Genomic DNA, 26,614 nt, shown 5'->3' with positions numbered 1-26,614 from the left:
TGTCACCGGGAACCCCCCGGGAGGGCTCGGGCTGCCTGTCGCTGTGTCCAGCCAGGAAGGCAGGTTGGATCCTATGAGGCGCTTATTGAGGAGGCCGGCCCACCATGAAGACAGGGCGCTTTCAAGCATCGAAACCTGCCTTTCAGCAGGTGCAGGGGGCGGAACTGCAAAGGGGAAGGGGCTGGGGTGAGGCAGCCCTGGGGGTCCGCAGACGTCAGCTATTGTCTGGCCACGAGATGATGTGGGTGAGAGGATGGTGAGGAGATGATGTGGGTGAGATGATGGTGAGGAGATGATGTGGGTGAGATGGTGGTGAGGAGATGATGTGGGTGAGATGATGGTGGGGAGATGATGTGGATGAGATGATGGTGGGGAGATGATGTGGGTGAGAGGATGGTGAGGAGATGATGTGGATGAGATGATGGTGGGGAGGAGATGATGTGGGTGAGATGATGGTGAGGAGATGATGTGGGTGAGATGATGGTGGGGAGATGATGTGGGTGAGATGGTGGTGAGGAGATGATGTGGGTGAGAGGATGGTGAGGAGATGATGTGGGTGAGAGGATGGTGGTGAGGAGATGATGTGGGTGAGAGGATGGTGAGGAGATGATGTGGGTGAGATGATGGTGGGGAGGAGATGATGTGGGTGAGAGGATGGTGGGGAGGAGATGATGTGGGTGAGATGATGGTGAGGAGATGATGTGGGTGAGATGGTGGTGAGGAGATGATGTGGGTGAGAGGATGGTGAGGAGATGATGTGGGTGAGATGATGGTGGGGAGGAGATGATGTGGGTGAGAGGATGGTGAGGAGATGATGTGGGTGAGATGGTGGTGAGGAGATGATGTGGGTGAGAGGATGGTGAGGAGATGATGTGGGTGAGATGATGGTGGGGAGGAGATGATGTGGGTGAGATGATGGTGAGGAGATGATGTGGGTGAGATGATGGTGAGGAGATGATGTGGATGAGATGGTGGTGAGGAGATGATGTGGGTGAGAGGATGGTGAGGAGATGATGTGGGTGAGATGATGGTGAGGAGATGATGTGGATGAGATGGTGGTGAGGAGATGATGTGGGTGAGAGGATGGTGAGGAGATGATGTGGGTGAGATGATGGTGAGGAGATGATGTGGGTGAGATGATGGTGAGGAGATGATGTGGATGAGATGGTGGTGAGGAGATGATGTGGATGAGATGGTGGTGAGGAGATGATGTGGGTGAGATGATGGTGAGGAGATGATGTGGATGAGATGATGTTTTGACTCCTGGTGGGTCAGTCCGACCCTGCTTATCGGTTCCGCTTGCTGGATTCACAGCAGGGTCACCTCCTCAATCGCTCCGCACAGGCCTTGAAAGGGAAACTTGGGAAAAACCTCACCCCTTCCTCACATATGAGAAACTTAACCCCCGGTTCATGTAAGTATATGTGTTCTAAGATTTAAAATAGTAGGATTATTTTGCAAATTAATTCAGGTGCTCTATCTATCAAATGATAGGTTCCCCCCATCAATACACAATGATAAGGGGGGGAATACCCTAAAGAAAGAGAAAATAATCACATCAGGCCTGTGCTGGGGAAACGGAGCCTCCTAGAAAAGTTATGAATCTTGGGAAAAAATCGTTTCTAACACCATTTTATTTTACATTAAAAAAAACATCAACAGCAACACAAAACCCCTGCGATGAGGTCCCTGGAGACGTCAGCTTCATACCAGAGACGGGAAGTGGGGTGGCGGCTGCCCTGGGTGGGAGGATGGGGCAACGGAGAGTTGGCTAATGGGTCAGAGGTCAGTTTTGCAAGACGAACGCAGATGTGGAGGTGGCTGCATGACTTTGTTGTTTTTAATGCTTTTATTGATTTTAGAGAGAGAGGAGGGGATGGGGGAGAGAGAGAGAGAGTTCAAACCCACACAACCCGGGCATGTGCCCTGCCGGACCACCGGGAATCCAACCACACACTTTCTAGTTCCTGGGGCGACTCAACCAGCTGAACCAGTTGGGTATAATTTTGAGCTGAAGGCACCTGGAAAACAGCAAACGCGGGAGAGTCGTTCCCCGGGTCCCCTTCGCTGCCCGACAGTCTCCCCCAGGAGCTGAGAGGCGCGAGGTCCCCTCCGGGGGTCCACGGACCAGCGGACTCCTGTCGCAGGACTGAGGCTAGGAGAGGACACCCCACTTGGTCACAAGCGATCCTGTCTCCCACCCGTCCTCTTCCCCACGCGTCTTTCCCACACTCACTCACTCTCTCCTCAGAGGCCTCCTTGCTCGCCCCTCTCCCTGCGGTATTTAGGCCTCAGATCTGAACCGGCTGCTCTGAGTGACTCCTTGTCCCCAGGGTAACCCCCAAGGCGACGGCATTGGAGTCAGTGAACACCTGGGTTTTCCTCCCGTTACTCTCCTTCAATGCCAGGGTCTCTAAGAACCCCCCCCCCCCCCCAACACACTGGACACGCTGAGCTGTGCTCGTAAAACAGGGTAAGCCGGGCCAGTGTGGCTCAGGGGTCGGGCATCGACCTCGAACCCATTCGGGTCAGGGCAGTGTGGGGCGGGCAGGAGGCGGCCGGTCGGTGATTCTCTCTCATCGTTGCTATTGCTGTCTCTCTCTCTCTTTCCTCTCTGAAATCAATCTATATATGTATATAATTTAAATGGTTAATGAAGATGGTTCCGTTTTGTTATGTCTGTGTTGCCATGACGATTTTTAAAAGCCCCAGGGAGTTAGGGGGTGGGACGGCTGTTTTTAAGCCGGAGCGGCTGTGTTCTGCTTCGTGATGCAAATGTTCAGACGCGGACAGAACAGCAGGGCCCTGGCCGCTGTGTTCTGTGTGGGGTTCCTTTTTCACGGTGTTTCGCCACCCCTCCCCCCCCTCCCCCCCGCCCCTCAAGTGGCTGATTCCCTTCACTCCCATTTATGGTGGCAAAACCCATGACAAGACAAGGCAAGCCCTTCCCACCCAGCTCTCCGGGGACAGGCCTGCGGGCACCGTGTCCGCGGACATTCCCTGGACGCTGAGTGGTGAGTGCCATACCAGGCTGTCACCTTCCTGGCAGCTGAGTCCTCTGCGGGGAGAGGAAGCTCAGCAGACACGCAGGCACCAGGCCCAGCTCTGCCCCCACCCCGCTGCCTGGCACCCAGGCCTTTGTGAGCTCAGTGCATCATGTGCCCGGGGGATGGGGGGGGGGGGTGGGGGGGTTGAGGGTGTTGGGGGGGGGGACTGGCCAATCCGGCTCTGTTGCTGGGCCTCTGTCACGCTGCCATTGGTGGCAGCTCCGACGCCCTCGCTTCTGGGGCGCCTGCAAAGGAAGGATCTGAGTCAGGGAGGAGCTGGAAATGGATCGCGTGACTCACCCTGCCTCCAGCACATTCTGGCACACGGCATTCTAGGTCAGGGCCTGTGGGTTTGGGAGCAGCGTGGCCTGTGACCTGAGCCCCGATTCCTGAGCCCCGGCCGGACATGCAGACTTTCCAGGGACCCCAAAAAAGCCTCTGGAGACCTGGGGCCCCAAACCTGGGCGTTGTGGACATGGGGGCAGGTGGCTGTGTGGTGGGGGGACTGTCCATGGTAGGGTGCTCAGCAGCATCCCTGGCTGACCCCCTCCGCCCAGTTGTGACGACCAAAATAGTATCTCCCTGCGGTGCCAGGTGCCCCGAGGGACCCCGTGCCTCCTGGGTGAGAGTGGCCTTTCTTTCCGGAAAAACAGCAGCCACTAGTCTTGGGCAAGGTCAATCTCCTTTTTTTTTTTTTTAAAAAAAAAAAAGTTCTTTGCTGTTTAATGAATTACAGAAGTCTCCTTTCCCCCACTGACCTCTCCCCGGCCGCCCCAGCACATGTCCCCCGCCCCGCTGTCCCTGGCGAGGCTCATCATTTCTCTCCTCATCTCAGGGCCCTTGGCCAGTGTTTGCTCCTCTTCACCAGCACACACACTGCCGGACTTCAGTTGGGGGCGGCAGGGCATTTCAGAATTTCTTTTCCTGCTAGAGACAACCTGGGTGTTCCCCCAGCTCCTCCTGTCCCCCCAGCTCCTCCTGTCCCCCCAGCTCCTCCTGTCCCCCCCCAGCTCCTCCCGCCCCCCCCAGCTCCTCCCGTCCCCCCAGCTCCTCCCGTCCCCCCAGCTCCTGTCCCCCCAGCTCCTCCCGTCCCTCCAGCTCTCCTCCCGTCCCCCCAGCTCCTCCCGCCCCCCGAGCTCCTCCCGTCCCCCCAGCTCCTCCCGTCCCCCCAGCTCCTGTGCCCCCAGCTCCTGTCCCCCCAGCTCCTCCCGTCCCCCCAGCTCCTCCCGCCCCCCCAGCTCCTCCCGTCCCCCCAGCTCCTCCCACCCCCCCAGCTCCTCCCGTCCCCCCAGCTCCTCCCGTCCCCCCAGCTCCTGTCCCCTCAGCTCCTCCCGCCCCCCCAGCTCCTCCCGTCCCCCCAGCTCCTCCCGTCCCCCCAGCTCCTGTCCCCCCAGCTCCTCCCGCCCCCCCAGCTCCTCCCGTCCCCCCAGCTCCTGTCCCCCCAGCTCCTCCCGTCCCCCAGCTCCTCCCGTCCCCCCAGCTCCTCCCGTCCCCCCAGCTCCTGTCCCCCCAGCTCCTCCCGTCCCCCCAGCTCCTGTCCCCCCAGCTCCTCCTGTCCCCCCAGCTCCTCCCGTCCCCCCAGCTCCTCCCGTCCCCCCAGCTCCTGTCCCCCCAGCTCCTCCCGTCCCCCCAGCTCCTGTCCCCCCAGCTCCTCCCGTCCCCCCAGCTCCTCCCGTCCCCCCAGCTCCTCCCGCCCCCCCAGCTCCTCCCGTCCCCCCAGCTCCTGTCCCCCCAGCTCCTCCCGCCCCCCCAGCTCCTCCCGTCCCCCCAGCTCCTGTCCCCCCAGCTCCTCCCGTCCCCCCAGCTCCTCCCGTCCCCCCAGCTCCTCCCGCCCCCCCAGCTCCTCCCGTCCCCCCAGCTCCTGTCCCCCCAGCTCCTGTCCCCCCAGCTCCTCCCGCCCCCCCAGCTCCTCCCGCCCCCCCAGCTCCTCCCGTCCCCCCAGCTCCTGTCCCCCCAGCTCCTCCTGTCCCCCCAGCTCCTGTCCCCCCAGCTCCTGTCCCTCCAGCTCCTCCTGTCCCCCCAGCTCCTCCCGTGCTGTTTTCTCTTTGGAGCTCCCCCGGGCCCCGCCCCAGGCCGAGCCCGGCTCCTTCCTCTTGCCCTCGCCTCCCTCCTCGCCCCGAACACCTTCGGACTCTGGACAAAGCTGTTGCCACGCAGCTCCTAACTCAGCCTCGACGCACCCCCATCACAAGGTTCCCAGCAAAACAACACCCAGCGCGGCACCGAGAGCAAACGGGGTGCGGCGGGAGCCGGGCGGCCACTGCCCGCTCCTCTCGAAAGCTCTCAACTTCGGCCTGAAAACCCGAAAAACGGGGAGAAATGACCCCGGACGGAGCCTCCGTGTTTGGTTCCTTTCGAACCTCTTTCCAGAAATTTAGAAAGAAGTCATCTATTTTTTAAATTATTGTTTATTTACCTACATGAGTATTCTTTTTTCCTTTTTAACTTAAATTCTTTATTGTTTAAAGTATTACATGAGTCTCTCTTTTCCCCCCATTGACCTCTGCTCCCACCCCCAGCAGATGCCCCCACCCCCCAGCACATGCCCTCACCCCCAGCACATGCTCACGCCCCCCAGCACACGCCCTCACCCCCCAGCACACGCCCTCACCCCCCAGCACACGCCCCCACCCCAGCACACGCCCTCACCCCCCAGCACGCGCCCCCACCCCACTACGGTCTGTGTCCATTGCTTAAGAAATGACCTTCACAGAAGTCTGTATTGGAAGTAGGGGGGGGTTGGGGGGGGGGCTGCTACCCCAGAAAACATTTTATTCGTGTCCATTTCCCCGTCATGAGTTCATTCTCTTGGAACATGTTAAAAAACAACGGGGGGCGGGGGGGGGATCTATTGTGAACTGCTCAGTCCTTCTTCCTAAACTCAGCCATTGCCTGCCGGGCGTTTCCAACGGGAGCCGGGGTGGCGATGGCGTCGTCCTAATGGCATTTGTTTGTTTTTGTTTGTTTTTTCAGCCGCTGGCGAACAGGCCCAGGGGAATGGGCCCAAGGTCAGTCGTATTTTTTTGTTGTTGCCTCTAATTTTTTTTTCTTGACGGCCTTAGAGGGTAGACATTACATCTCCCTGCCTCCCCCTTCTTAGGGGCTGCTCATCCTCCTGGAAGAGCCCAGAAGAAACAGTGACTAAGGGGGTGACACCAGGGGAGTTTTTACTGGAAACTTCTAAAAACCCTGTTCTCAACGTTCCCCGCGTTCATCTGTGTGAAAACACTTTCTCTCTCCTCCTGCCCCCGGGACCGTCCTGCAGGTCACAGCTCATGTTCGGGGTTAACCCTTGTTCTCCCCCCTCGGACCCACCCAGCTGCCCCAGGCCTGTCCTTCCAAAACCTCAGGCTTAAATGGGTTCCATTCCAGAGGCCAACGGGCTGCCAGCCCGGAGGGCCGGGTCTGGCTCCAGGACCCCGTGCCCCCTGCCAACCAATCAGGAAGGGGAAAGAACCCTCTGGAACAGTCTAGAACCTTCTAGAACCTTCTAGAACCACCTAGAAGGTTCTAGGCCTGTCCAGCTTCCAGGTCCAGTGCAAATCGTTGTGTGGTTTGTGTTTTTTTCTTTTGTAGCCTTTTAAACAATTTATTGGGGGCAAATCGTTTTTTTCTTTTTTAAAAGTATGAAGCCCGTCCACCTGTCTTTCCAAAATCCAGCGCAGACACAACCCGGCGGGCCTCCCACTCACAGTTTTCCGCGAGAACACCCCCCCCACCCCCCCCCCACCCCCCCGCGTGTCCTGAGCGGCCCTTCGGCCTCGGCTGGCGTCCAGGCCCCGCGGACATTTGCCGAGTCATCCGCCCTGTCCCGGCGCCCGCGCGGGGGAGGGGCCGGCCGCCGCCCAGCGCGGTGGGGGTGGGCGTGGGGGCGGGGGCCGCGGCTCCCCGAAGCCCTCGCGACGCGCCTGGGGGGTGGGGTGCACAGAACTTTAGGGAAACACAAACACTATCCAGATCTCAACTGTGACTCCCAAATAAAGACCCCTTCCTGTTTGCGGGGGGGAAGGGAGCGGGGCCCCGACTCCGCACGAGGCGCTGGGCCGGACCCCTGTCCGTCAAGGGGGGATCCCGGGAGCCGCGGGGGACGGTTGGGGCTGAAGGAAGGGGGCGTCGGGCCGGGAAGCGGGGTCACGGGGGGGACGCGGGCTCCCCACCCGCTCCGAGCGCCCGCCGACTCCGCGCCGGGTTTTCGCTCGCGCCGCGGGCGCCCTCCCGCCCCTCCCCCCAGCGAGTCCGGCGCCGGCTCCGTCCGCGGACGCAGCGCGCAGCCAACGCGCCGATCCCTCCGCGCGGGCCCTCGGAGGCGCCGCCCCGCCGCAGCCGGTTCGGTCCGGAGCGCCAGCCTTGGCCTCAGAACATTCTCGAAGGGGAGTCAGAGGACGCGGAGGCGCTGGGTATCCGCGGGCGGCGGGGGCGGGGAAAGTAGTCCCTCCGCCTGCCTCCGCGGAGGGATCCCGGGCGCGCGCGGATATATAAGGGGGCGCCGGGCGTGGCGCGCGCATTCGCGGTCGTCGGAACACAGTTGCCGTTCTCTTCGCTCGCAGCCTCCTTCACCGCCCTTGGTGAGCGGCGTCCGCCGCGGCCGCGGCCGGGTCCCGGGAACGTCCCGCTCCTTCGGGGGCGGCGAGGGTGGCAGGCGGGTGTCCGCCGCGGGCGGGGGCAGGGCAGCTGAGGGGGCCTTTAGTCGAGCGGGTCCCGCCAGCCGCGGACGCTGAGGGGAGAGCGCCGCCGCGAAATGGCGGCCGGTGGGGCGGCCGTGGGGCCGGCGGGCGGGCTGAGGGGCAACGTGGCGGGGAAACGCGGGGGGAGCGCGGCTGCGGCCGGACGGGGCTGGGCGGTGTGTGTGGGTCCACCGTGGAGTCTGTCACGGCCTAACGGGCCCGAAGGCCCCGCGGGACAAGGGGGCCCGGCCCAGCCGGTGCCGCTCGGAACCGACCCGCACCCACGGCGGGGGCGCGCTCACGTGACGTCACCGCGCTGTGGGCGCACAATGCCGGGCGGGGCCGCCGGCGGCGGGGGGGTGGGGCGCTAGGGTTCCCTTCCCCGACGCTGGACGGCGGGACGCAGGGCCGGGGCCTGGGCTGAGCTGACTGAGGCGGACGGGCCGGGAGGGGCGTGCGCGGCCAGGATCGTCCTCGGGGCCAGTCTCCCTGCCTTTCTCTGCTGAGCGCCCGGCGCGGGGGTTGACTTAGCCAGGAAGTTTCCGGTTCCGGTCCCCTTTCTGAGGGTGTGTGCACAGGTTTCCCTTTCTCAATGTGGGTGACACTGGTTAGTGACGCTGTGCCGGTTTTCAGTGTCCGCGTCTATACACGTGACCTGTGTTGTGTTAGGCAATTTTTCTTGTGTTTTTTTTTTAATTGACTTTTTAGAGAGTAAGAGAGAGGGATAGAGTTAGAAACATCGATCAGCCGCCTCCTGCACGCCCCCTACTGGGGATGTGTCCGCAACCAAGGTACATGCCCTTGAAGGGAACCGAACCAAGGACCCTTCAGTGTGCCAGCCGTGGGTCTATCCACTGAGCCAAACCGGTCAGGGCAAGTTGGTTTTTGGGTTTTTTTTGGTTCCTTGCCCTAGGCAAGTGTTTATCTTAGCCATTGGGCCAATAAGAAAATGACACTTAGCCTTAGGAATGTGTTCATGGGTGAATTGCCTGCTAAACTCTCCGGTTCTTTTTTTTGTTGTTTCATCTTTTTGTTCTAATAGACAATGCAGATCTTCGTGAAAACCTTGACCGGCAAGACCATCACCCTCGAGGTCGAGCCCAGTGACACCATCGAGAATGTCAAGGCCAAGATCCAAGACAAAGAGGGCATCCCCCCTGACCAGCAGCGGCTGATCTTCGCCGGCAAGCAGCTGGAAGACGGGCGCACCCTGTCCGACTACAACATCCAGAAAGAGTCCACTCTGCACCTGGTCCTGCGCCTGAGAGGTGGGATGCAGATCTTCGTGAAGACCTTGACTGGCAAGACCATCACCCTCGAGGTCGAGCCCAGTGACACCATCGAGAATGTCAAGGCCAAGATCCAAGACAAAGAGGGCATCCCCCCTGACCAGCAGCGGCTGATCTTCGCCGGCAAGCAGCTGGAAGACGGGCGCACCCTGTCCGACTACAACATCCAGAAAGAGTCCACTCTGCACCTGGTCCTGCGCCTGAGAGGTGGGATGCAGATCTTCGTGAAGACCTTGACTGGCAAGACCATCACCCTCGAGGTCGAGCCCAGTGACACCATCGAGAATGTCAAGGCCAAGATCCAAGACAAAGAGGGCATCCCCCCTGACCAGCAGCGGCTGATCTTCGCCGGCAAGCAGCTGGAAGACGGGCGCACCCTGTCCGACTACAACATCCAGAAAGAGTCCACTCTGCACCTGGTCCTGCGCCTGAGAGGTGGGATGCAGATCTTCGTGAAGACCTTGACTGGCAAGACCATCACCCTCGAGGTCGAGCCCAGTGACACCATCGAGAATGTCAAGGCCAAGATCCAAGACAAAGAGGGCATCCCCCCAGACCAGCAGCGGCTGATCTTCGCCGGCAAGCAGCTGGAAGACGGGCGCACCCTGTCCGACTACAACATCCAGAAAGAGTCCACTCTGCACCTGGTCCTGCGCCTGAGAGGTGGGATGCAGATCTTCGTGAAGACCTTGACCGGCAAGACCATCACCCTTGAGGTCGAGCCCAGTGACACCATCGAGAATGTCAAGGCCAAGATCCAAGACAAAGAGGGCATCCCCCCTGACCAGCAGCGGCTGATCTTCGCCGGCAAGCAGCTGGAAGACGGGCGCACCCTGTCCGACTACAACATCCAGAAAGAGTCCACTCTGCACCTGGTCCTGCGCCTGAGAGGTGGGATGCAGATCTTCGTGAAGACCTTGACCGGCAAGACCATCACCCTCGAGGTCGAGCCCAGTGACACCATCGAGAATGTCAAGGCCAAGATCCAAGACAAAGAGGGCATCCCCCCTGACCAGCAGCGGCTGATCTTCGCCGGCAAGCAGCTGGAAGACGGGCGCACCCTGTCCGACTACAACATCCAGAAAGAGTCCACTCTGCACCTGGTCCTGCGCCTGAGAGGTGGGATGCAGATCTTCGTGAAGACCTTGACCGGCAAGACCATCACCCTTGAGGTCGAGCCCAGTGACACCATCGAGAATGTCAAGGCCAAGATCCAAGACAAAGAGGGCATCCCCCCTGACCAGCAGCGGCTGATCTTCGCCGGCAAGCAGCTGGAAGATGGGCGCACCCTGTCCGACTACAACATCCAGAAAGAGTCCACTCTGCACCTGGTCCTGCGCCTGAGAGGTGGGATGCAGATCTTCGTGAAGACCTTGACCGGCAAGACCATCACCCTTGAGGTCGAGCCCAGTGACACCATCGAGAATGTCAAGGCCAAGATCCAAGACAAAGAGGGCATCCCCCCTGACCAGCAGCGGCTGATCTTCGCCGGCAAGCAGCTGGAAGATGGGCGCACCCTGTCCGACTACAACATCCAGAAAGAGTCCACTCTGCACCTGGTCCTGCGCCTGAGAGGGGGTGTCTAAGTTAATCCCTTTTAAGCTTTCAACCAATTTAAATTGCACTTTGCTTCCAATAAAGTTGTTGCATTCCCAAGTAGTGTGATCTTTTTTATTCAGTGCTAAGTAAGGTTATTTTTATTTAGGGTGGGGTGTGAGGGATCAAGGTTTTTAGACTAAGGTAATTTTGTAGTAAGGAGGTATAATAAACTGACTCAAATACTGAGTTTGGGTATAGTGTTGGGTACCTGAGAATGAAGAAAGTTTCTGGAATACCAGCAAGGAGATTTTAAAAAGGTGGGAGTGGTTGAAGGGAACATACAGTAGAAATCAATTTTAAAATACATAGCTCTATTTAAAATCAAAAGTTGTATATAGAAGGTTCTTTGACCAGATTTTTAAAGAAAGGTAATGTTGCGCATTATGCTAGTGGTTATTTAGAGAATTAAAGCTATTGGTTGAAATATAATATTCAATATTCCTCAATTTCATCTAATGGCAGACGCAGAGTTTCTATATAACTGATTGTGAATGAAGCAATTTGCCCTTGGTCCCCAGAAGTCTGGTCTTCAAAGAGCACTAGTCCTCATGGAGTAGAGGAAAATTGGTGTTTTCACTTGGCTAATCGTAAAATGCCTGAAGTCAACAGGTTTAAGTCCTAGATTTAGGGGATTATAACTAGGAAATGCCTTTTGAAAAATCCAGAAGTTGTAGGCAAATCCATTCTGGTGAGTTTCTCACTATGTTGACGTAAGTAGGTAATGCAGAGACCAGTGGATTTCCGTGACTCACTGCAAGTCATGTAAGTTGAGCAATGTCACAAGATCCTCAAACCCCACCAGCAGATTCGGAGTTGTGTAATTTTTTTTTAAATATATTTTTGTTTTTTTTACAGAGAGGAAGGGAGAGGGATAGAGAGAAATATCGATCAGCTGCCTCCTGCACACTCCCTACTGGGTATGTGCCCGCAACCAAAGGTGCATGCCTTGACCAGAATACATGACCTTCGGTCCACAGGCCAACGCTCTATCCATTGAGCCAAACTGGTTAGGGTGAGTTGTGTAATTTTGATATTCATTACAGAACTAGAGGCCGGGTGCACAAAAATTTGTGCACAAGGGGGGAGGGGGGGGTCCCTCAGGCCGGCCTGTGCCCTCTCGCAGTCTGGGACCCCTCGGGAGATAACGACCTGCTGGCTTAGGCCTGCTCCCGGGTGGCAGAGGGCAGGCCCAATCCCTAGGTGCAGCCCCTGGTCGGGCTCAGAGCAGGGCCGATTGGGGAGTTGGGGCACTGCCCCCTGTCATGCACAGAGCAGGGAGATTGGGAGGTTGTGATGCCACCCTCAGTCACGCTCAGGGTAGGGCCGATTGGGGGGTTGGGGCACCGTCCCCTGTCACACTCAAGGCAGGGTCGATGGGGAGGTTGCGGCGCGACCCCCTGTCACTCGCAGAGCAGGGCCCATCGGGGTTGGGGCTCTGTACCCTGTCACGCACAGAGCAGGGCCAATCGGGGTTGGGGCGCTGCTCCCGTCACAGAGCAGGGCCCATCAGGGGGTTGGGGCACCGCCCTCTATCACCCACAGAGCAGGGCCAATCAGGGGGTTGGGGCGCCGCCACTCACACACTCAGGGCAGGGCCGATGGGGAGGTTATGGCTCTACCCCGTCACACACAGAGCAGGGCCCGTGGGGGGGGGGGTTGGGGAGCTCCCCCCTATCAGGCACAGAGCAGGGCTGATCAGGGGGTTGGGATGCCTTCCCCTGTCACAAACAGAGCAGGGTGGATATGGAGGTTGTGGCCCCGCCCCCTGTCACACACAGAGCCTCAGGGTGATCAGGGGGTTTGGGCGCTGCCCCCTGTCATGCTGATCCCGGTGCCAGGAGGCCTTATGGCTCCACTGATCCCGGTGCTGGGAGGCATATTACCCTTTTACTATATAGGGTAGAGGCCTGGTGCATGGGTGGGGCTGGCTGGTTTGCCCTGAAGGGTGTCCTGGATCAGGTTGGGGGTCCCCACTGGGGTGCCTGGCCAGCCTGGGTGAGGGGATGATGGCTGTTTGCAGCTGGTCACACACCATTCAGGGTGGGGGTCCCCACTGGGGTGCCTGGCCAGTCTGGGTGAGGGGCTGAGGGCTGTTTTCAGGCTGCGGGTGACTGAAACTCCCAACTGCTCCTTTTTTTCTTTTTTTTCTTTTTTCTTTTATTCTGGGCCAGCTTTAGCTTTGAGACTTGGCTCCAGCTCTTAGGCCTCCACAGCTGAAAGTAGGTTTCTGGCCTTTGCTTACAATGTTGTGAATCTGCTGGCTGAAGTCCAGTGGTATTTGTTACTTAGTTAATTAAACTGCAGGCTCAGAGGCCTGCAGCCGCAGGCGGGAATGTTGGAGTCCTCCGTCACTGAAGCAAGCAAGCCTCATGTTCAGTTTAAGCTGCCTGGCTGCCAGCCGCCATCTTGGCTGACAGTTAATTTGCATATCTTGCTGATTAGCCAATGAAAAGGGTAGCGGTTGTACGCCAATTACCATGTTTCTCTTTTATTAGTGTAGATGAAGGGCCCTAGCTGGTTTGGCTCAGTGGATAGAGCCTTGGCCTGTGGACAAGGGTCCTGGGTTCAATTATGGTCCTGGTTTGCAGGCTCAAGCCCCAGTAGGGGGCATGTAGGAGGCAACAGATGGATGGTTCAATGATATTTCTATCTCCCTCTCCCTTTCCCTCTGAAATATGTGTGTGTAAAATGAAGGGCCATAACAGAAAATAACCAGTCGCTTCTTGAAAATAACCACTGCAGGACAGGCATTGCAAAGGTCCTAAGTGTTGACTAGGCATTTTAGAGTCTGGGTACAAGTGGGTCGGTGGCTACTAACAGTTGAAAAAATGTGGCTGGTCATCTCGTGGCAGCCTGATACCCTTAAGATAAGTGGAGACCCTGCCAGCCTTCCCCAGAGCTGGAAGGGTCTGGGCATTGGTGCCCTAGAGCATTAGCCTAATAAAGCTGGGGGTGTTCAGGGCTGGGGGCGCTCAAACACTTGGCTCCTTAAAGTGCAGCTTCAGGGCAAGTGTGAAAGGAATCACTAACAATAAAAAAACGAATGCAAACACATTAAAAACCAGATGTAGAAAGAGTTGAATACAAGCTTATTCCCAGGAAAGAACGAGTTAGGAATATATTTGCCTCATTTATAATATACACATATATTGAGTGTGTTTTATAAATGCAAAGATAACCCATCTAAATTCCTGAGTGAGCCGTTTTTACTTCTCAGTGATTACTTTTTTTTGTTGAGAGTATTGATTTTTTTTTAATTTCAGTGATTATTTTTAATTAAAGTTGCACTTTTTTGCGTTTAACCCCCTGTGTAATATATATACCATAATACGTGCGCGTACGCGTGCACACACACACACACACACACACACACACAAACAGGATCATTCACAACAGTTTTGAAAAACAGCCCTGGGAAGAGTATATTCTCTTTTCATGTTAAGTTTCAACTTTAAGTCAGAGAATTCAACAAATTTTCTTAACCATAAAAACTTGCTTTACACATTATCTACATGTCACCAAACTCTTCAGCCCTGTCACACATCACAGGGTTTGACTGCATGGCACCACCAGCTTTTCTTTCCTAAACTAGCTCATTCAGGACATTTTCCCAAACCAGCACATCTCCATCTACCTCCCTGTTCCCATTCTTGCTAGCGGCCCACTGGACGGTCGCCTTACGGTGTGCTTAGCCCGTCTACCAGCGTGCCCAGGGGGCTGCTGCTCTGGTGCTGGTGCCCGGGGCATCTGACTGAAAGGGCAGCATAGATGCCACGTCTCTAGCAAGGTCCTTGGGAATCGCGAGAAGTCACTGGTCTTGGCGCCCGCTGGGCGGCACGTACTCTGCAGGGGAAGGTGCGGAGATCAGCCCGGCTCCTGCAAAGGGTGACGCGGCCATTTGTGGAGCGTCCGTATTTTTAAAAACCAGCCTTAGAACTTATTTTTGTAACTAAGTAACGATTAGTGTATTGGTTACTGCCTCATATTTCCTTCAGTTCTTTGAAAAGGAATGCTTTCCCGTGTTTGGGGCGTGTAGGCAGCTTACAGGAACGTGCAACGAAAAGACCTGCAGGCGCCCAGCGTGCCCTTCGCACACGCAGACAGCAGCCCCTCCTGGGAGGCAGGTACGGCACCTGCCCGCTCACATCTTCAGTAGTTTGGACAGCTCTAACCTTGCATTTTGAATAAAGGAAAACACCTTTGATGTCATTTTCTCAGCAGCAAAGGAAGCCGCCAGGGCAACACCATCCCTGCGAACAGTGACGGGGCCCTCCGCCTGCCGATGCGAGCCTGTCAGCCATGGCCTGGCCAGGGTCCTGCCGCGGGGAGTCCTGTCGAGTCAACCGCAACGCTGAGGGCGCGCGGACGTGAGCGCAGCGGTGTGAGCCCTGGAGGCAAATGCATGGCTTGTAAGTCGTTGCAAGTGTTTCTCTGTGTTTTGTCCGAAGGTACAAATCAGGGCTCTGCTGCGGGTGCTGCTGGCGGATGGGCAGGGCCTTTGGACTCGGGGTCCTTCCTCTGCAGTGTTCATGCCGCCGGGAGAGGGAGCCGCTGGACAGGCTGCTTTAGTCAGGAGGCCGGCAGCGCCCCCAAGCGGTCGTAATTCAGCAAGGAATTTGTTCCTCCGGATCTTTCCTTCCTCCTCTAAGCATTTATTTTTATGTTTTTGTTCATCTTCATCCAAGGATATTTTTCCATTGAATTTTAGAGAGAGAGTGGAAGGGAGGGGGAGAGACATGTTTGTCTCTACAGACACTGATGTGAGAGAGACACACCCACTGGTCGCCTCCGGGCCGGGGATGGAAGCATGTGCCCTGACTGGAATCAAACCCGGGACCTTTCAGTCCACAGGCCGAAGCTCTATCCACTGCGCCACGCCAGCTAGAGGCGTTACAACGGTGTTCTTGATGCCGCAGAGCTACACACTTGCAAATGGTTAAAATGGGGAAAAAGTGATGTGCACGGGGACAAGGCCTGGGAAGGTGTCCAGGAGTTTAGGTGCAGAAACCGAGAGGGTCGGAGTCTCCCACTGGGGAGGATTTCTAAGTGTTGCCTGGGAGATGAGCCATCCAGTGGTCACCCCGTTTCTGCAGACCCAGGGGGTGACGGTGCATGGCGTGGGGGGCGACGGGGACCCTGGGTAATAGTTATGCAACCGAAGTGCAGACTCCCTGGCTCCAAACCCGCATCATCTTCTGGCTACCTGGGCGCGTCCTGCTCGCCAAGGCTTCACCAGCCACAAGGGGGCGTGAGGAGGTGGCCGAGCATCACAGCCTCTCTCCTTTCCTCCCCCTTAGATACCGCCCCCCTTCCTCCAGTTCTTGACAGCGTTGAGTCTTACTACCTCTTGGAAACATCCTTCGTTGTTTTGTGTTTTTTTTTAAAGCCTTTATGATTTCTGGGCTTCAGCTCAGCCTTCAAGTGTGTCCCTCGGACTTCATTCCTTAAAAGCAAGCGGAGCCACAGGCCACCTTTGCATGAGTCCACGGATCTGAAATGTCCAGAATCGTCAAGTCTATGGAGACAGAAAGCAGGTGGGGGTTGCCTGGGGCCGGGGGCCGGGGCGGAATGGCCGTAAGTGTGGAAGGCGGACAGGGATGTGTTTGGGGATAGTGTTGGGGAACTAGAGGGGGAGGCTGAACATGGTGAGTGTTCTGACTTGTTCAGTTTAAAAGGGTTAAGTTTGTGCCCAGTCAGTGTGGCTCCACGGCTGAGCGTCGACCCAGAAACCAGGAGGTCATGGTTCTGTTAGGGATGGAGCGGGCAACCCGGGCATGTGCTGCAACTGGGAATTGAACCATGATCTGGTTCATAGGTTGATGCTCAATCACTGAGCCACACCAGCTGTGTTGTTTTGCTATTTTTTTAAAAAAGCGGTTAAAAAAAAAGTGGTTAAAAGCACATAACGTCAAACATACCCTCTTACCCATTTTGAAGTGCCGTTCACTGGCGCCACGGATACACGCCCGATCCTTCACATCCTGCAAAACTAAAACTAAAACTCATTCGACAACAGCTCGGGTGTCTGGAGGTCTGGTCTCGCCTGGGAAGGTGGTTTGTTAAAGGCGAAAGTGTTTGCTCTGAGCGGGGTCTGGGCTGCTTGCTCCTGTGCAGGAATATCAGACTTCATGGCCTGTTTCGCTTAGAGAAGAAGTCGCTTCCGCTTGTCAGCTCTGTGCTGGGTCACACTCTAATTTCAGTTCTTCATTTGGCAGAAATTACATAGAACGTGACAGGTGGCACCAGGGCACATAGGAGAATCAACCACTGAACGCATGAAAAAGTGGAATAACAAATCGATGTTTCTCTCTCTCTCAATCATCAATAAAAACCCCCAAAACAAAACCATGCAGGGTTCTTGGGGTCCCCACCCACCCCTTTGAACTTGGCTATAAGTATCCAATGTCACTTACAATGGGAGCAAAGACCCCGTTTACACCTGCGACCCTGAGGAGGAGATGTTTAGCAGTGCGCTTCCCAAGCAATGCAGAGCAAAGCCATGTGAAAAGTGTTAGAATTTACTATTCAGTATAAAAAGGAGGCGTGGATGAGCAACCAGACAGTCTTTGTTCCTAGAGAGGAGGAATCGTGTTGAAAAGATGCCAGAGTTCCCTAAAGGTAGCCAGAAATGAACGCAAAACCGATTAAATAACCAGCAGAGAATTTGGGGGAATTTGAGAAAATACTGCTGAAGTACATTAAAAAAAAGAGAGAGAAAAGAATATATAAACATTGCCAGGAAAATTCTGAAAGTGAAGAATAGTGAGGGAAGACTAGCTTTTCCAAATATATATTTTTAAAATAGTTTTTTATTGGTTTGAGAGAGAGAGAAAAACATTGATCGGACCAGCGACCTGTCAGTGCCCAGGACGACGCTCAACCAAATGAGCCATGCCAGCCGGGGCTCCAAATACTGTGATAAAAAGGTGGAGAATAAGGTACCGTTGGCCGTAGAGAAGGAGTGGGTAGGCTGAGCTGTCATAAGAGAGAACAATCCAGAAAGAGACCAAAGTATGTAGAGAAACGGGTGTGGACGACGGTCGCTTCATTCCGTGGGGGAAGAATCGGCAATACGTTGGGCGGGACCCCTGGATTCTTGTCCCACAGCTGAAGACACCATCAACCCCAAGTGGAGCAGAGGCTGGAAAATACACACACGGGAGAGGGAGATGGGAAGAGTCACTCTGGGAGGCTCTTCCGCATGTGACACAACACCCAGACGTCAAAGGGAAAGCAACCCAGATCACGAGGAAAAGCAAAGTCCGTGTTTTTGCAGAACATCAGAGAGCCCAAGCAGAGGGGAGAATGGGTCTGCAGCTCCCATGCCAGGCGACGAATCGATGTCCCTCCGGCCAGAGAGGCCCACAAACCAGCCGCGGGGGTGGGGTCACGGGAGGCCACCTGTTCCTGGAGACACACAAGTGGCCGTCAGTCAGCGTGGGGAGCAGGGGGCCTCCGGGGGGGGGGCGAAGAGAAGGGCGACGCGGCGGTGAGCGCTCCTCGCCTGGGCGGCCTGCAAGCATCAGGAGCTGGAACCTGGAACCGACGTTTTACTAATCAATGTCATCCCAATGCATTCAGTTTTTAAAAATATACTTTTATTGATTTCAGAGCGGAAGGGACAGGGAGAGAGAGAGAAACATCCATGATGGGAGAGAATCATAGACCGGCTGCCTCCCGCACGCCCCACACTGGGGATGGAGCCCACAACCCCGGGCCTGTGTCCTGACCCGGAATCAACCGTGACCTCCTGGTTCATAGGTCGACGCTCAACCGCTGAGCTACAGTGATCGGGGCCCACATTGGTTTTTAAAAACTACAGGTTTCTAACGTGCTGTTTACATGAAAGGCTCTTTTTTTTCTAAAGGCTTACTCTTTAAAAAAATTTTTTTAAATTGATTTGGGGAGAGAGAGAGAGAGAAACATTGACATGAGAGCGAAAGGAGCCATCGTAGCACTGGGAGGGGAGGAGGGGGAGTGAGGTGACTGGATGGAGAGGAGCCACGGGAGGGCCTGCTGATACCAATCACGGTCGCACTGGGCCCTGATGAGCACCTGGCCATAGTGTTTCAGGAACCTGAGCCAGCCTCTGGGAACCAGTACACAGGCAGGTGAGATGGGCTCCTCCCCACCTGCCGCCCTTTCCCCTTCCGCGTGGGGCAGGGCTGGGAGGGGGCGTGACCCCACACATGGCAGCGGATTGCGCCAGCTCAGGGGACACCTTAGAGCCAAGAGCAAGCGCCAGGTGCCAGGGGCCTGGGGACGAGGGACGAGGGAAGCTCCGGCTCATCAGCCTCCGGGGAAGGAATGTGCTGGAGGCAGCCAGGGCCTGTCCCCGGGGGAGGAGCCGGAGGGCCGGCCGCTGGGCACCAGAGTCCCTCGGACCCAGGCCAGGCTTCTGGAAGAATGTGTCCTCCCTCCCGCCCCCCTGCCCGCCCCCCCCCCCTCCGCGGCCCAGGGTCTGTCCTCGCTGTGCTCACCCTGGAGTGTGGGATTTGGATCGGGAAGGAGCGATTCTTTGTTTTAAATATGTTTCTATTGATATGAAAATCATATATTTTTATTGATTTCCGAGAGGAAAGGAGAGGTAGAGAGTGAGAGAAACATCCATGATGAGCGAGAATCATGGACCGGCGGCCTCCTGCACGCCCCACACTGGGGACCGAGCCCGCAACCCGGGCCTGTGCCCTGACCGGGAACCAAACCGTGACCTCCTGGTTCCTGGGTCGACCTCAAGCCCTGAGCCATGCCAGGCGGCTGGGCTGGGTCTGAATTTCATGCTCGTGCTGTGCGAGGGAACCAGAGGAGGGTGAGGCAGGAGGTAACACGATCCTAGGGCTGCCCATGCCTGTGGCCTCGGTGAGATTCCCCCACCGACGGGTCCCCTCCCCTGGAAGCATTTTCTCAGGTGTCACTATGGACTCACTGGCCCGGGAGGAATGTCTTTGTTCCCACGGGCGCAGGGGCGGGGGGGGGAGGGGGCGGGGGGGGGGAGCAGGGCTTGCAATCCCAGGGCCCTCTTGCCCGTAAGCAATGCCCCCCCACCCCCCGCCCCCAGGACCGGCCAGGTCCCGGCTGCTGGCGGCCGCCCTGCCCTGGGCCCTGTGCACTGCTTTCCGGAGAGCATTTTATTTTTAGGATCCGCCGCCACCTGGGCTCCAGCCACCCTGCCATCCGCCTCCGTCCGGAGCCAGGGACAATTTTGAAGCCCGGGGGGGGGGGGGGGGGAGGGATTGGCACCTTTGCTACAGTTCTGTGGGTGAATTTTTTTCTTAAGAGGACAGAGGCCTTTTCTACGGAAAGCGCTCTTTAAAAAAATATATATATATATATTTTTATTGACTTCCGAGAGGAAGGAAGAGGGAGAGAGAGAGAAACAACAATGGTGAGAGAGCATCATGGGTCAGCTGCCTCCTGCACGCCCCCCACTGGGGATGGAGCCCACAGCCCGAGCATGTCCCCTACCCAGAAGTCGAACCCGGGACCCTTTAGTCCGCAGCCAACGCTCTATCCACAAAGCAAAGCTGGCGAGGGTGAAAGGCAGTTCCTTTAAAAAATTTTAAAAATTGTTGTTAATCCTCACCCAAGGATGTTTTTTCCCCATTGATTTTTAGAGAGAGTGGAAGGGAGGGGGAGAGGGGGGAGAGAGAGAGAGAGAGAGAGAGAGAGAGAGTGGCTGCCTCCCACACCAGGATCGCACCTGCAACCCAGGTACATGCCCTTGACTGGGAATTGAACCCTTAACCCTTTTGTGCGCAGGCTGACATTCTAACCACTTGGCTACACTGGCCAGGACTCAAAGGCATTCTTTGTACCAACCTTGGCCTGCCGCCTCTGCGCTAGGCTGTGGCCTGTCCCCAGGCGCTGGCGGCCTGGCCGAGGTGTGGGGGTGGCGGGGGGGGGGGGTGGCGGCGGGGCGGGGGGGTGACGGAGCTGCAGCCTCCTGGGCAGGGCAGAGTGCTGCTCTGGCAGGAAGAACAGCAAACAGAGCGGACCCGCTGCCCGTGGGGCGGTCCAGGGAGGCCCACGCAGGGTGGGAGGGGCAGTTCCTCCTGTTAGGAGGGGAAGGCTGAGCGCTAAGCCCAGATTTCACCAGCCAGCCCTCCTCCACTGCGGGCCTGGGGACAAGAGCCCTCAGAAAAGAAGGAAAAAGGAAGAGAGAGAGAGAGACAGAGGGAGGGAGGGAGGGAGGGAGGAGAGGCCTGGGGCTGCGGCCTTCTGTGTAGCGGCTGCCAGCATCACGCCACCCTCCCGGCCCACATCCCTGCTCCCGGGACACCCAGTTCCCTCCCCCTCAGGGCCTTCGCACTCGCTGTGCCCGCCCCCGACTGCTCTCCCGGGTACAGACCAGACCCACCCTCATCTCACTGGCTCTTTTTTTAAAAAATTAAATATATTTAATTTACATATTACATATATATAGAAGGGAGAGGGAGAGAGAGGGGTAGAAACATCGATGATGAGACAGAATCGATTGGCTGCCTCCTGCACACCCCCTACTGGGGATCAAGCCTACAACCAGGGTGTGTGCCCTGACTGGGGCGGGGGCAGGGCGGGAGATGAACCTCTTGGTTCATAGGTCGATGCTCAACCACTGAGCCACACTGGCCGCACTCACCATTATTTGTGATTGATTGATTTGAGAAAGAGAGAGAGAGAGAGAAACGTCGATGTGTTGTTCCACTTATTGGTGCATTCATTGGTTGCTTCTTGTAGGTGCCCTGACCAGGGATTCAACCTGTAACCTTGGTGTAGGGGGGGCAACGCTCTAACCCCTGGGATACCCAGCCAGGGTTGAAAGATGCCTTAAAACCTAAATCGGATCAGGGAACCCTTCCGCTGCGAGGCCACCAGGACTGAAATCCGAACTCTCTGCCACGTCTGGGAAGAGGGGACCACACAACTGATTGCACAGACACTGAGGGTGAAAGGGATGCTGTCAAGATGCTGTTGGGTCCTGGCTGGTGTGGCTCAGTGGATAGAGCATCGGCCTGTGGACTGAAGGGTCCCGGGTTCAATTCTGGTCAAGGGCACAGACCCAGGTTGTGGGCTCGATCCCCAGTGTGGGGCGTGCAGGAGGCAGCCGGTCCATGATTCTCTCTCACCATGGATGTTTCTATCTCTTTCTCCCTCTCCCTTCCTCTCTGCAGTCGGTAAAGATACCATCTATATATTAAAAAAAAAAAAGAAAAGATGCTGTTGGACAAGAGGCAGCACCTGGGTGGCCGTGTGTCTGAGGGTCCTCAGGGTGCGTCCCTGCGCGTCTGCTCCGTGAACCGGCGCCGTCTGGCCCCGCAGCCAAGGCCTTTGCCCCGACTCGTCGCTCTGCCAGGAACGTCCTCCCCCGACGCGTACCCTCCAGGCCTCGCCCCCGCGTTTCTCTGCGGAATTACTTCACTCGATTCTCCCAGGAGCACTTCCAGCGGCGCAAGTCCTTGTTTATTTGTTTATGGGGTTGTTGTTTTGTTCCTGAACCTCTCTCCTCTGCTCAGAAAGGATGGCCTGGCCCGGCCGGGCCAGTGTGGCTCAGGGGTTGAGCATCCACCTATGAACCAAGAGGTGACAGTTCCATTCCCGGTCGGGGCACAGGCCTGGGTTGTGGGCTCCATCCCCAGTAGGGGGCGTGCAGGAGGCAGGGGATCGATGACTCGCTCTCATCATGGATGTTTCTCTCTCTCCCTCTCCCTTCCTCTTGGAAATCAGTACAAATATGTTTACAAAAAGAAAAGAAAAAAGGACGGCCAGGACCTCGGGAATCTGTCTGTGTTGCTCACGATGCTATGGCCTGTCCCCAGCACACAGTAGGCCTGGCACAGAGTGGGTGGCAGCAGGTCGTGCTGCAGGAGTGAATGAATGAATGAATGAATGAGTGAGTAGGTGCTTCTTCTCTCTGGGGGGTGGGGGGCAGCAGAGCCGGGTGCTCTCAGGAGCCAGGCTCCTGTCTCCGGCTGCTGTGGGCTAAGGGGCGGATAGGGCCTCGCGCCTTCCTGGCAGAAATGGAGCAGCTGTTTGCTCACGGCCGTGGGCCGAGGGCCCCACGCACTCGCACCTTTGTCCTGGAAAGTCGTTTTGTGTTGGTTGGAGGCTTAGCTCTTGACAGAGGCGATGTCTCAAGGCCCGAAAGCTGGGGGCAAAGGTGATACTCAGCTGCCAGCTCTTAGATAAGAAGAGGCCAGAGACGCAGGGGCGGCGGAGATGACTCCCGGGACCCGGGATTGCAGGGGCCAGGCTGGGTCTCCCCCGGGCTGGGGGGGTGTTGGGCAGCTGTGGAGGCCTCCACCGATGGTCACAACATTGGAGGGGCATTTCACCTGCTGATGGAAAGCAGTTGCTCAGAAGCCACCTGCCTCCGCGTGAGAAACTAGCACCTAATGAAAGGCTCACAGGGCCTCTCCTGCCCCAGGACCTTTGCACGGGCTGTGGAAAGCTCTTCCCCAGATTTCTGCAAGGTTCCTTCTTGGAGAGAGAGAGAGAGAGAGAAAGAGAGAGAGAGAGAGAGAGAGAGAGAGAGAGAGAGAGAGAGAGAGACTTTGATGTGATTGAACCTGCAACCCAGGTACCTGCCCTTGACTGGGAATCAAACCCTCAACCCTTTGGTATGAGGGCCAATGCTCTAACCACTGAGCCAACGGCCAGGGCCTTCAAATGCCATCTTCTCACAGGGTCCCCCCCAAACACCCCCTTTAAATGGAGTTTTCCTGCCCGGCTGGCAAGGCTCAGTGGTTGAGCTTCAACCTATGAACCAGGAGGTCACGGTTTGATTCCCGGTCAGGACACAGGCCCGGGTTGCGGGGTCCATTCCCAGTGTGGGGCGTGCCGGAGGCAGCCGATCCATGACTCTCTCTCATCATGGATGTTTGTCTCCCTCCCTCTCCCTTCCTCTCTGACTTCAATACAAATATTCAAAAAAAAATTTAGTAGCTGATTTTAAAAAGTAAAGGAGAAACCAGCAAGATTTATTTCACCCACCATGTCCGACCCCGACATGTCATCGACCCAAAATATTGAGACTGTATGGTGACCCCGCTCTCCTCCTGTGCCTCTCACACTCGGCGCCGTTCCCTGGGACGAGGCCCAGTCTCCGCAGTCGCCCCACGCGAGCGGCTACCGGATCGCACAGCACAGCTCCAACCTGTTATAAAATGACCGGCGATTGTGTTGATCACGGGTCGATCTTGCTCCTCAGCTGGCGCCTGAGATCCGCCAGGCCTGGGAGCTTCCCCGTGTCCACCTCTGGGGCCCCGGCACATAGTAGGTGCGCAGCCAGGACGGGCTGAAAGAACGAAGGGACGTGAGCTCCTGCTCTGTCCTCGCCCGGGGCTGGGGCCCAGATGTGGCCAGAGGCGATGGTTTCCTCTTCCTGGTGGCCTTTCCCTGACGCCTGCCCCCCGCCCCCTCACGCCTCTCTTCCTTCTATCACTTCCCCTTCCTGCCCTTGTTCCTCCTCCTCCTCGGTGCGGACCAGACCGAGGGATCTGCCTGGGCTCCGGGGCCAAGTGACCTGGTTCAGGCGCCGCCCGCACCAGCTGGTGACCTGGCGATGGCTGCCTGTGGGGGGAAAACTCCCCGATGGGGCGGGTGGGCAGCCGGCAGGGCGCGGGGGGGTTCCACCTTCCCACCTGCCGGGGGCACCTGCTCCGTGTGTGACCAGGTGAGCGCCCTTCACCCTCCTGACGCCCCGGCGGTGGGCGCCCCATCCCTGCTGCTTCGATAGGGAAGCCGGGCCCAGAGGCAGTAAGCAAGTCCCCGCACCCTGCTGACCAGCACATTCTTTTTCTTCTTTTTTAAAAAATATTTTTACTGATTGCAGAGAGGAAGGGAGAGGGAGAGGGAGAGAAGCATCCATGATGAGAGAGCATCACGGATCGGCTGCCTCCTGCACGCCCCCCACTGGGGATGGAGCCCGCACCCCGGGCCTGTGCCCTGACCGGGAATCGAACCCTCACCTCCTGGTTCCTAGGTCGATGCTCAACCCCTGAGCCATGCAGGTTGGGCCCAGTTTTTTGTTTTGCTTTTATTAATCTTTATTGTTGAAAGTGACTCAGATGTACCCTTTCCCCCCAGCAACCCCTTCCCACCCGCCCCTCCCTCTCCATGCGGGTGTGGAGCCGGGAAGAGTGTGGGGGGACATGGCTCTGGCGGCCTCTCTGACCGCAGCGTGGAGCACTCGTCCTAACGCTCCCTGGAGCCCCGCACCCTGGCCCTGCCTCCTCCTCCCGCACGGCCTCCCTCTAAAACCTGACCCCGGCTCCCCCTCCTGAGACCCCCCCATTGGGAGGGCCTCCCCTCATGGAGATCACGGGTGGTCACGGGTCCCACCTCCTTTCTTCTCCGCCTCTCCCTCCGGTCAGGTGACGGCGTGGCGTGACATGACGGCCTCCCTCCGTGGCCTTGGGCGTCTGGGTAAGCACCACGCACGTTCCGACCTTGGAGACGCGGCGATAGATCACACGGACATGCATGGGGGAGACGTCCAAGGCCAGAGGGCCTTGCTCGGGGCGGGGGCCGGGGCCAGCTTGTGGGGAGTCGGTGCCGCCCCAAGCAGGACACACGTAACATGTAACGCATAAATGAGCCGTCCCCCGGCTGCTGCCCCCGGGCCGATGCCCCCGACCTCTTCTGGAACCCGACGCGACATGTTTGCGAATGAATCCGTGTGCGACCTGACTGAGGGACGCGTTCACTAGCCAGTGGGTGACTTCAGTGTTTATTGGGTGACGACTGTCACCGTTTCCCAACCCCTTTCACCTTTCTTTCTTCTTTAAGCGGGGGTTTTATTTTATTTATTTTTAATCCTCACCCGAGGATATTTCCCTCATTGATTTTTAGAGAGTGTGGAAGGGAGGGGGAGAGCCAGAGCGAGAGCGAGAGCGAGAGCGAGCGAGAGAGAGAGAGAGAGAGAGAGAGAGAGAAACACATCCATTGGTAGAGCTGGAGGCGTGTGCCCCTGACCGGAATCGGACCCAAGACCCTTTAGTCCACAGGCCGACGCTCTATCCACTGAGCCAAACCGGCCGGGGCCCAACCCCTTTCATCTTCACCACAGCCCTTGGCGAGAGCCCCTTCTCCCCATCGGACAGATGAGGAAACTGAGGCCCAGAGCTGGCCAAGCCACTTGCCCCGGGACTTTGGGGTGGGAACCCCAGGAGGATGGATTTTTTGGGGAGTCTGTTCCCATCGGGCACCCAGCCGTGCCCTAGCCACCCTGATCGGGGTCCGGGTGGGGCCCTGCTCCTGGCACCTCGGTGAGGCTGGGTCTCCTGCGGCGAAGGCAGTGCCGGGCAAGGCTCTCTGGCCAACGTGCAGTAGGTGCTCAGTGAACACGGACTCAGGCAGGGCAGGCCGCGCAGGGACAGGCCTGGGGAACGCTGCTGGCCCCCCGAGGTAGAAGAGAGTTCCAGAAGGCCTGGCTCTGAGCCCTTAGGGCCCGGCCTGCCTTCCCAGGTATCGGGGACACCCTCCTCCCTCCCCGTGGAACCCCACCTAAGAATGAGAGGAATGCCCTGGCCCTGGCTGGTGTGGCTCAGTGGATAGAGCGTTGGCCTGGGGACTGAAGGGTCCTGGGTTCGATTCCTAGTCAGGGCACAGGCCCGGGTTGTAGGCTTGATCCCCAGTATGGGGCGTGCAGGAGGCAGCCGATCCATGATTCGCTCTCATCATGATGTTTTTCTCTCTCTTTCACTCTCCTTTCCTTTCTGAAATCAATAAAAATAAATGAAGAAGAAGAAGGAGGAGGAGAAAGAGGAGGAGGAGGAGGAGAAGGGCCTGCATCCGGGGTCCAGAACTCAGGGCAGGCCTGGGTAAGACTGGGGGGACACGCGCCCACCTATTTCAATTCCCTGGGGCGCTCGCTACCTGCAAATACCCACCATTCCTTGGCTCATGCCTAGTCATCCACCGCCCCTTCACCAGGAAGCGGAGACCTAGCTCTGTGCGCCCCTGTGGGCCTGTTCCCTTCTCTGTCACCCGGGGTCACCCGTGCAAGGCCCCTGGCTCAGGACCCAGCACCCGGGAG

At 57.4% G+C, this 26,614-nt stretch overlaps 1 protein-coding gene across 1 annotated transcript; it reads left to right on the top strand.

The window, feature by feature from the left end:
- Window positions 1-7,452: 7,452 nt before the first annotated feature.
- On the top strand, window positions 7,453-10,656 carry UBC (ubiquitin C). The gene is made up of 2 exons (XM_059676254.1): window positions 7,453-7,612; window positions 8,754-10,656. The coding sequence occupies exon 2, from the start codon at window positions 8,757-8,759 to the stop codon at window positions 10,584-10,586; it is 1,830 nt and encodes a 609-aa protein (XP_059532237.1). The 5' UTR covers window positions 7,453-7,612; window positions 8,754-8,756; the 3' UTR covers window positions 10,587-10,656.
- The last annotated feature ends 15,958 nt before the right edge of the window (window positions 10,657-26,614 follow it).

This window comes from Myotis daubentonii, chromosome 19 (genome assembly GCF_963259705.1).
Source record: "Myotis daubentonii chromosome 19, mMyoDau2.1, whole genome shotgun sequence".
Classification (NCBI taxonomy): domain Eukaryota; kingdom Metazoa; phylum Chordata; class Mammalia; order Chiroptera; family Vespertilionidae; genus Myotis; species Myotis daubentonii.
This window is presented reverse-complemented; position numbering and strand designations above follow the sequence as displayed.